Here is a 10,325-nt window from a genome sequence, read left to right on the forward strand (position 1 = left end):
ATAGAAGGGAAGAGAAGGGAGAGAGAGAGAATCAGCCACGATGATGGGGATGTGAGACTGAGACTGTCAGACGGGGCAGGTTGTGAGTTGGACTGGGAACTGGGAATTGAGGACTCGCGCCAGACCAGGCAGACAAGACTGCAGACAGACAGACAGACAGACAGACAGACAGACAGTCAGTCAGTCGTTGTGAGTCTCGAAACTGGACTGGGATTTAGTTTGACGGCCGTGCTATTTAGTGTCGTCCTAGCGGGCGCAATGATAGGCCGGGCAGCACTTGGCTCCGGCCGACAGCAACCAACGGGATCCCCCCAATCCCTGCAGCTGCACCGCGGCCGATCCAGGAACGGGAATTACTTCATGCGCTTCCATCCGACTACTGGTGATTCTTGGAATGATCTGTGACTCTTCCTGTTCTCTCTCTAAATCATCATCTCCCTGTTCCTGAGCATCCCCTCAGGGGGAAGGAAAAACCCAAAAACTGTCAGCCACGAATCCGGTTCCCGAGGATCCAAGAACCATGGATGACCCTCCCAAGGACCGACCCCACCGGACGAAGACGAATACTACTTTTTACTATTTTACTACCGAATACTAATGGCTCGTTTCTATTCTGGTTCGGCCCTGTACCGCCAGCATACCTAAGGTACTTGCCTGCCTACAGTCGCAATGCGCCTAAGAATAGCCACTTATGACAGGCAGCATCCTGAAGATTGGATAGATCTTGCATGAGATTCCGGGTGAGAAGTCACGTCACGTTCGCCATGCCTTCCTTGCCTTTGCGGGCGGGATTCCTGGACTATCAATTCCAATCAATAATACTGCGGAGGATTACCGTGCCACACCGCCGGCTAACATGTCAATGTTAGCCAACATTCTTCCTTCCGTCCTTTCCAACCCACCCCAGCCACACTTGTCTTGTCCGTGGAGGTGGACCCTTTGCCACCCACGGCAAATCCTGGTCTATCTACTACTACTACTACTTACGGACGGACACTGTGCTCGGAGTACTCCGGGGCATGATGATTATTATCTTTCTTTTGACACTCCATCTGCTCGGTATCCTGCATCGTCCCCTTCGGGACGTCCCTTCCCATCGATTCCGCGTCACAGCCACGGCTGATCCGCTTTCCCATCGCCCTTGCGTCGGACTCCGCGCACACTACGAAGGCCGACCTGCACCTTACCTCATTGATCGAGGGCGCGCAAAGGGGCCAGAGGGGAGAACAGTTGACCATGTCAGCCATCAGTCGGCAGTCGATGCAATGTCCCATTCCGCTATGCCAGCATGGTTGACAGTGACAGTTGGAGTCGTCACACCGGTATCTAGGTAGCTGCCTATACATACTTTACAGAAAGATCGAACCGCCTCTCAATCAACACACATCCTCAATTTCCAGCTCCTTCCCGTCGTGCTCGCCCAGATCCAGCTTCAGCGTCCGGCCGAACAGCTCCAGCAACATCTCGAAGCACACCTTGCTAATCGCAGGGTCATACCGTCCCTTGCTGAGCTCATCGCGGATGAACGCATCTGCGTCATCACCATTAGCATTGAAGTCCCCAACAAGGGCAAACCATCCAGCCTGAAGACCACTTACGCTGCGCCCAAGCCACCTCATAAAACCCAAACAGAACGCCCTTCTCATGAAGGGTCTTGCGAATCAAATCCCTTCCCTCGGGCGGAACATGATTGTCGTTTTTCCCGAAAATCTACGCATCACATCGCATCAGCCACCCATCACTCAGTCACTCGCTCACTCGCTCACTCCTCAACACAAACGATGAAATCAAATCGGATGGGGATAATCTCAATCTCACCATAAGCATCTCCCCCTTGATGTCGCCCGCCCGCGCCAAACTATCATCATTCTTGCCCTTGCCCAGCGTCCGGCTGTGGATGTCGGTGGCGAAGTAGCACACCGCCGCTTTTACGCGGCTGTCCAGCGCGCACCGATACGCCAGATGTCCACCCAGGCACATACCCGTCGCGCCCACTCGGCCGTTGCACGTGGGCAGCGACAGCAGATAGTCGACGCTCAGCGAGGCGTCTTCGTCGTAGGCGGCGATTTTCTATTTTCGGCATCAGCATCATGTCCATTCTACGGGCAACCATAGCCCCATTGCCAATTTGCATAATGCCCATCCACATTACGTAACTCACGACAAAGATAACGAAACAGAGAGATATGACACATCACATCACATACCTTGCTAATCTTCCACTCATTCCCCCGATCCGTATCCTCAGCATCATACTTCAGGGCCTCCGGCCCCGTGAATTCGTGATAGCTGGACGGCGCCGCGCAGATGTATCCCTGTCCGGCGATTTGGCGAGCGAACCGCGCCACGGGGCCGGTTACTGGGGGATTGATTAGCTGGACTTGACCTTGGCTTTCTGTCGCGTGGAATCTCCCTCCCCCATGGTAATATCGAGAAAGGGACGGGCACAGGTACGAAGACGGATATGCAATGGAAACGGACGTGGACATGGACATGAATATGGATTACATACCCTGGTAAATCTCACTGAACACCACAACACCGGGGAACCGCGCCTTGGGGTATCCCGGGATGGTGGGGTGGAAGACATAGATCCCTAGAGCAGAAGTTAGCGATATTCATTCATGTATTCATTCATGCCTTCGGTCATTTATTCAAGCTTGTATGTCGATTAAACATGTCCCCGAGCTATGGGTAACGTATCGTAGCGTAGCCAGATATCTCGATGCTGTAAAGCTATGCGAGGTAGGTACGTAGGTAGGTAGGGCAGGGCAAAAGGGACCTCTACTAGTAGTAGTAGTAGTAGTAGTATTTAAGGTGTATACATACGCATGGATCCGCTGCCGTCGGCCTTGGTCGGCACATCGTGGAAGGATTCTTGGATGAGCATAGCGAAAACTGTATAGAGCTGGAGCAGGAGTGCGAGGTTTGAATTGGGGCGTTGATTTAGGTAGTGGGGTGTAGACCCTCGTTAATTGAATCCTCGAGGGGGTGGTGGTGGTGGTGGTGGGGGCGGGGTTGGATTGTGCTGCGATAAAGCTTCCCTTCTCGGACCAGATATGGAGGGGCGGTCATGTGATTTGTGTGGTGGTGGTGGTGGTGGTGGGATTCATGCGGTGTGGTCATGTAGGTGGGGTAGTAGTACATTTTACAGAATAAATTACGGAGATGGGCGCAGGATAACCTGCCGACTGAAGTCTCTGGGTCACCATGTCTGTTCAACATGGTGGGTGTGATTAGGTATCATTGAGTCAGAAACAGAGGCCCGTGACGGAATCTATCTTCGGGAATACATGAAAATGAAAAACCCAAGAATCAAAATGCCAGTCTAATAATGTACATAGAATCTTATCATCGTAGAAAGGAACATGAAGAATACAATGCAGGAAGTAGACCCCAGGTATGGGTTCGTACAACAGAAACAGATGGTAAATGTGGCTGGCAGACCCAGAAAGATTGCGGGGTGCTCTGGCCAGAAGATGCAAGATTACAACAGATTATGATGGGCCAGGTAGAAGCGAAGATCTCCGAGGAAAAGTTCTACCGGTAGCCCGCGTGGGCTCATCAGAGCCCGAGAGAATGCGCGCGAAAGGATGCGGTACATGAAGCCGTTTAAAACACGTACTGGAATGCACGTTAGCCGCTGTCTAGACAGGATGTCTAGTCGATACTTACCGGAATGAACAGGTAAGGCACCTGTCTCTCGTACTCCCTCCATGCCTCGCCGTACTTGTTACGGCAGCGCTCGATATCGCGCATCGCACGGTGGGTGATCATGCAGGCAAAGAAGAGGGGGTAGAACCAAGGGAAGGGGCTGTTGAACCCGGTGATCAAGCCCCAGTTCAGCGCAAAGTATAGGTCGCAGGTGTAGTGGATCTTGCGGGCCTTGCCGTCTGTGGTGCAAGTTAGTTATCTATAGATCGCCAGGGTTCACATTGACCGGCACTTACACCAACCGTCGACCAGGATCTTCGAGCCATCCTCAGCCGTGATGGTCTTGGGGTTCTTCACCGTCTGCCAGGGAAGCTGGGGGAACGTTTTGCGGAACACCATGGTGCCGCGCTCCTGCTGGCGGTACCGGTTCTTCTGGCTGTTGGTCGTGTCCCACACCCAGTACACGAAGAGGTACGCGACGTAGAGGAACGTGAGGAAGTACCGGTTCCAGTGATACGTTGCCGGGTCGTGGTTGGCCAGGTAGATAGTGCAGTGGCAGTAGCTCAAGGGAACACCCGCCAGGTTCCAGAAGATCAGCATGAAGCCCCATTTTTCGTAGTACATGTCCCTATTCCTCAATCAGCGGCGAGCTTGTCATGATCCACGCATACACTTACCATGTAGACACGATGCACTCTTCGCCCTTGGAGCAGGCGTTGGCGTACAGGAAGTGCGCCAGGAGCAGGAACCCGACCTCACCGGAGACATAGCCGTAAACCTCGTACTGCCGGGCTGCGGCGCCCAGGGTAACGAAGAGAAGGATGTACCAAGGGAGGCGGACTTCGAAGAACATCTTGAAGTCCAAGACTCCAAACATTCTCGGGTTGAGCTCAGCACCCATGAAGAAATCATAGATGTGATGGCCGGTCATGCGGTGCTCGGCCCCACGGGCCAACGTGGAGAAATAGGCCACGAACGAAACAATGAATCCAGAGAGGATGGCAACGCTCATCAGAGGGCCGAACTCGTCGATGATAGTGTACAGCTTGAAGACACCGGTAAAATGGAGCAACGATGCCAGCGCAATGGTGGTGTAGAAGGACCACACAGCCGAACAGTAGTAGGGCAACTGTTTCCCTCCCAGGTGCGGCAGAGGGCGACCCATGACCGTGATTCCCGGAAGGCACAGGTAGCAGATTCCCTCAAAGACGAAGAACACCCAATAAATTGTCCAGGCCTTGAGGGACGGAAACGCGCCCTCGTATACCAAGTGTCCCAGATGAGCAAAGAAGTCCGACATGCTTTGGCCCTCGGCGGGACGAGGGAACTTGCCATCATAGTAGGTGGCCCCAATCCACATGTAGTACATCAGCAGCGGGAATCCAATCATCATGGACAACACGCCCCAGGAGCCTCCGAATTCGAAGTGGCCGCTGTAGTCGACCCGGGGGTCCTTGCCCTCTTCCCAGCCGTCCACAATCCGTGTCTTCTTGCCCGTGGGAGCATCGGCACGTCCGTTGGTCGCCAGCTTGGTGTTCTCCTCAATTTCTTCGGTCTTGACCCTGGGCGAGGCGCGTCTTCGGGGGGCGGACTTGGATCGGTCCTGGACTTCAGCGGCGGAGTCGAAGGCATCCTCGGGGGCCACGCTGCTGCGCGTTACCCGGCGACCGGGGGTCTCGATGAAGCCGGGGCGGTCCACTTTCCTAGCCATTGATTGAGGTGTGAGCTGACGGTGGCCACGAAAATGATCAGAGTGGAGAGGCAGAGCAGGCGCAATTGCTGGGTGAAATCTGAAGGCCGATCGGGGGTTTGGGGGGAAGCTCATGGGGGGGGGGGGCCTCGTGGCCGGAGAAGGGAGTCCCTCTTCGCCACTCCCGTGGATTTTGACACCCTTGCGCAAACAAACAAACAACCGACTGGCTGACTTACTTGGGGGTTTTCCCCGTTTGGGAACGAGTGACGGTCATGGCGGGCAGACCATAAAAGGGCCCAGGCGGAGGAAATTAATTGAAGGAGGAGGAATGGGGAGGAGAGGGGGGGAGGGGGGGGAGCTCGAAAGCAGAAGGGCAATTGACGCGAGGAGCAAGTGAGGGAGAGAAGGGGAGGGAGAGGGAGGGAACATCAATGTGTAGGGCTTAGGCGGGCGGTCGCCGGCGCAGGAGAACAACAACAAGGCACAAATAAGCAGCAGCAGTTGGGGAAGCACTAGCAGCATGAACTACTCTGGACTACTTACTACTACCCGGTGGGTTCACTACTTACTATTACTAGTACCCGGTGCAGGATCATCGCATGATGCAGCCACTCGGTCCTTGCAATATTTTCAGAGAGATCTAGGGAATGTTTAGAAACTGGAACCTGTAAACTGCCAACTGGATATTTCCAGACTAGCTAACACTACTTTCTAGTACTAAGTACTCTGGTTCTTGGCTGCAGGTGCTGCATCGGCCAGTGAGCCCCATCTTTACCCTTTCCGTGGATCCGGCACGACTCCGTGGTTCGTGCGCGGTGGCTGTTGACCTGGTCCCTGCCCAGGGTCCGACGCTCCTTCCCACAACCACAGATTAAAATCAACACTTTCGGAAATTGGTAACAAAGGGAATGACAGGGGCCACTCTTATTAGGTAGGGTATTGGCGCAAAAGTGGCGCAAACCGAGAGATCGCATCATTTGCCGACGTTTCGGGTCCTAAGGACCAATGAGCGTGGACGACTGCATTCACGTATGGACAGTAAGTCATCGCCTGTGAATCTTGTGTATGCCCATCGCTATCTTGGAGATCTCGCCGCCTTTTGGGGGACGGGGGTTGGGTGTCTGTATGAGACTGGTCCACTGAACGCTTCTTCGGGATAAGCATGTTGTTTTTTTTCGGGGGCTGCTCAAGCCTGTCCTGGGGCGGATTTTCTTCCTCTTCGAGGAAGTATAATTTTCTTAAACGATCTAAGATATCAAGAGTTTCCCGTGACAGTACGTTCTGCCGAGGGCTCCCAAGAACAAGCAGGGCTCTTCGTAGCATTGCGACTGGGGGCCCGTGCCAAGATTTGGGTACTGTAAATGTATGCAGCATAGTCCGAGCTAAACTTGGATCCACACCGACAAACATATACTGTTTCAGAAAAACCGGGATATACAAACCTCCTATAGAATCTGCTCCGATATCACCTTTATTGATGAGGTGTTGGCGATACATCTCGGCTGATGGTACTCGACGTTTCGTATCTCCTGTCCCCGCGGCAACTCGTCTCCTTTCTGAATCCTCTAATTCGTATTCCACAAAGAAGTTCAAATCAGTGGGCATAATGAGAAGGTGCGGATCTAAGGCATTGTCGTAATGACCATGACATTGGGCACACAGCGGGATAGCATTAGCCTCCGAACCAAGTGCAAAATTCATTAATCCCAAGTCCTGCCACAATGAAGCCTATATTAAGTGATAAACTGTTAATCATATTCTTAACACGGGGAGGTTCTGTGTTAGAATCGTACCTGACGATCCTCTTGTCCGATGACATGACAGGCGTGTGGAAAAGCACTGCTACATACCCAGCACCGATCTGCGTATAGTTCTGTGAGCTTCATCATCACACCTCGGGAGAAGGCGCTAGATGATGCTTGGGATGAACCGGTATCGCTCCCACGGGAAGGATTTCTCGGCCCAGATGGAGGCCTAGGTGGAGAGGGCATCGCTCTGGTGTCCTCACTTGTGTCAGCCATTTTCGTGGACTTTGTCTGAGCAGGTGTTTACATACAGTCAAATGGTTTAGTGCTGATCTATTCTGGTCAGCTTCGATGTTTCGAGGAAGCTCCTTCCTCTCTAGCTGGTTGATGCATTTGGGAATATCACACTGGTCAGGGAAGGTACTAGTACTGCAGCTGCTGCGTCCCTTCCGTTATTCAGTTATTATGACGTGACTTCGGGGTCGTGGATCTAGCCAGGTTAGGTATAGCTCTATTCGATGCGGGGTACTGGGATCTACTGGCAGCACCCAAAATCTTGTAAACAGTAAACAGGTGTGTGCAGAAAAAAGTGAACCAAAGGAATTGACGGGAGATGTTTAAAAACGGAGAAAGATTCGAAGCATTGCATGCGTACACCTCAAGCCCCTCTCTGGCTGTTGGTGGCCATGAGCGTGATTTTTTTGTTCTTATTCTTTTTCTTTTTGCCGCCGGACGAAGGCAGAGGGTTATCCGCCTCGGGGGCAGTTTGAGCCATCAGCTCCCTCTCCTGCTGATCCCATAGCTCCTCTTCCCATCCCTGAAGCCATCCGTCCGGGGGTCCAGCTCCTGGCTGCGGGCCGGACCCCGGCGACAGCGGTGCTACGGCGGTGGTTCCCCACACGGTGCGGGACCCGGGAGGACTCGTGGAAGGGGACGCCAGAGCACCGAAATGGGACGAGGGCTGGGGGGGAAATGCGGAGGAAGGCCCCATGTCAAAGTCGGACGGCCCGGACGCCGAAAGGGCAGCCAGCGGCTGGAAATCCTGGACGGAGAACGGGGCATCCTCCGTCCCGATACTAGATCTCTTCCGGCGGGCTGCGGCCCAGCGCTTTTCGTCTTCCTCTTTCTCGGCCCGGACACGATCCTTTTCCTCGCGCACCTCTTTCTCTCGGTTGCGCTTCCTTCTCCGGTCAGTTTCGGACTTGAAAGTATGGAGAATATCCGGCACAACTACCTCCCTCCAGTCGCATTCCAGGAAGTTCACCTCGCAGCCCTGGGGGAGATGCCCGAGATATTTCACTCGTTTGCGCAGCTCGTCGTCAACAATGTGGCCGGTGGAGATCCGCTCCACCCGAGGAAGGATGGTGGCAGGGAACGAGGAATAGTCGCCGAATGCAGCCTTTAGGATGCGGATGTCTAAGGGCGAAAGATAGAATTGCGGTAGAGCTTGGTAGAAGTAGTATGGATAGTCTGGCGGGTGGGGCCCTGTTGCTTCCTTGGTCCGATTCGAGGACAAATTGCTTCGACTGCTCCCAGGGTCTCTCTGTTTGTCCTTCAAACCGGAGGATGGACCCAGGTCAAGATGCCCCAAGGCATCGACGGCATGATCTAGGTCATTGGATTTGATAGTTGGGCCAGCGCTGTGGCCTGAATTGCTTGCGTGCTGCGATTCATACATCACAGCCACTTCATCTGGTGGTGACTGTAGTGCGATAGGCTCCTTTGGTGACCTGGGCGCCACAGGGTGTCGAACAATATCTGGCGGGTTACCAATTCCCTCCAGCTTGGACTTGGCGTCGTTGATGGCACCAATCGCCTTCCGAGTCCAAGTAGTATCATCCCCGAACAACAACTCATCTTCTACCTGCTGCCGGCGGAGCTCGTCAATCTCTTTGTCATACTGATCTTTCATGTAATCTTCGCCTCCTTTCATTATGCGCGCATAGTCTGCTACCTCCGCAGCATGGTACCAGGGAACATCCTGCTCTAGCGCAATGCCCCCGGCCCCATCCCGCGGCAGCGCTAGAGTGCTTCCCGGTTCTCTTTTCACTAGCCTCAGGACTACATCACCCCCTTCAAAGGGGAGATCACCCTCTTGGCCACGAAACCATCGCACCGGCCGCGTCTCCGAGATGTAGATGGAGTCCCAACAGATGGGGCACTTCTTCCATCGCGCCTTTTTCTCCGGGAGTGGGGCCTCGTCATCGGTCGAATGCATGTAGCGGATCAGACACGGAAGGCAGAAGATATGACCACACCGAGCCATCCGAGGCGCCACCGGAGTGGACAAACAGATGGGGCAACTGGCCGATTGGGTTTGAGCCGATACGAGGACTTGAAGAACCGAATCCCAATCCAGGTGAACATCGGCATTCGCCGCTTGCGCATAATAGTTGCGGTCTGGTGTGACGATAAATCGATAGTTGGCATGCACATAACGGGATTTGTCCACGGCATGGTAGCCAGAACCCGGTCCCCAGGACGTATAGCGGCGGGCATTGCGGGGTGGGGGGCGATACTGCGGGCGAGGGGGGAGAGAGAAGTTCATCAAATGCGTGATGGACGTCTGGCCCTTGCGACTATTCGTGGATCTCATGATGGCCTGCGCATATCGAGACGGTTAGTCGATATCGAGACGGTTAGCCGATTCCGCCCTACATTTCCTCCCATCTTCCTATGCCGATAGTCGCAGATAGTCGCAGATACGTACCGATTCACTATACTCCTCATCATCCAGCAATCGGGGGGGCTTCTGTCGCTTATGTTGGCTCTTTCGAGTCTGGTTGTTCCTTGGTGCGCCGGTATTCCTCGACGTTGACCCAGCCCCAAAACTGCCCGAGCCTCCGGGGCGTCGTTGATAGTTGCTTTCGAAGGAAGGCGAGTGGAATGCCGCAGAGACTGGCTGGCTCGGGATATTGACCGCTTTGGAAGAGGTGGGGATCTGGCTAAGATTGGACGACATTATTCAGTCTGCTAAGTCGGGTGAAGGCGTGAGACTACCTTCCTATGGCGGGGACAGAGCAGCAGTGATTGGAAGGATAACGCGAGGAGATGCAGGTCATACAGCCTCGAACGGAGAAGGCTGATTGGGATTGGAGGGATTGGGTGGATGCAACAACGCTAGTTCATATACAACGAAGGCCATGAAGACCCCGAAGGGCAGCAACAAGATGGGAAAAGCCGCAGAAGCCGGAAGCTTCCCCTGACGGAGAACAGAAAAGAGGAAGCCCGGG

General features: G+C 54.0%; 3 protein-coding genes across 3 annotated transcripts; all 3 read right to left on the reverse strand.

The window, feature by feature from the left end:
• Positions 1-1,376: 1,376 nt before the first annotated feature.
• Positions 1,377-5,621, reverse strand: BO70DRAFT_368413 (uncharacterized protein; the record flags this gene model as incomplete). Its single annotated transcript, XM_025544622.1, has 10 exons — positions 1,377-1,531; positions 1,599-1,710; positions 1,819-2,070; positions 2,208-2,359; positions 2,513-2,596; positions 2,830-2,851; positions 3,676-3,893; positions 3,951-4,282; positions 4,332-5,357; positions 5,584-5,621. 10 exons carry the CDS (start codon positions 5,619-5,621, stop codon positions 1,377-1,379), a joined length of 2,391 nt encoding a protein of 796 aa, XP_025403727.1.
• Positions 5,622-6,012: 391 nt separating this feature from the next.
• BO70DRAFT_89659 (uncharacterized protein) lies at positions 6,013-7,574 on the reverse strand. The gene is made up of 3 exons (XM_025548828.1): positions 7,404-7,574; positions 7,141-7,342; positions 6,013-7,075 (listed from the first exon to the last, which is right to left on the reverse strand). The coding sequence occupies exons 2-3, from the start codon at positions 7,336-7,338 to the stop codon at positions 6,275-6,277; spliced, it is 999 nt and encodes a 332-aa protein (XP_025403728.1). The 5' UTR covers positions 7,339-7,342; positions 7,404-7,574; the 3' UTR covers positions 6,013-6,274.
• A 176-nt stretch (positions 7,575-7,750) lies between these two features.
• BO70DRAFT_349750 (RING-type E3 ubiquitin transferase MAG2) lies at positions 7,751-10,054 on the reverse strand (the record flags this gene model as incomplete). Its single annotated transcript, XM_025541660.1, has 2 exons — positions 7,751-9,694; positions 9,803-10,054. The coding sequence occupies 2 exons, from the start codon at positions 10,052-10,054 to the stop codon at positions 7,751-7,753; spliced, it is 2,196 nt and encodes a 731-aa protein (XP_025403729.1).
• Positions 10,055-10,325: the final 271 nt, after the last annotated feature.

This window comes from Aspergillus heteromorphus, assembly GCF_003184545.1.
Source record: "Aspergillus heteromorphus CBS 117.55 chromosome Unknown BO70scaffold_2, whole genome shotgun sequence".
Lineage (NCBI taxonomy): Eukaryota > Fungi > Ascomycota > Eurotiomycetes > Eurotiales > Aspergillaceae > Aspergillus > Aspergillus heteromorphus.

Coding starts and splice junctions, on each gene's coding strand:
- BO70DRAFT_89659 (XM_025548828.1), bottom strand. CDS start 7,338: ATGCCCTCTCCACCTAGGCCTCCATCTGGGCCGAGAAATCCTTCCCGT. Junction 7,076..7,140: donor TCGGACAAGAGGATCGTCAG/GTACGATTCTAA, acceptor CACTTAATATAG/GCTTCATTGTGGCAGGACTT.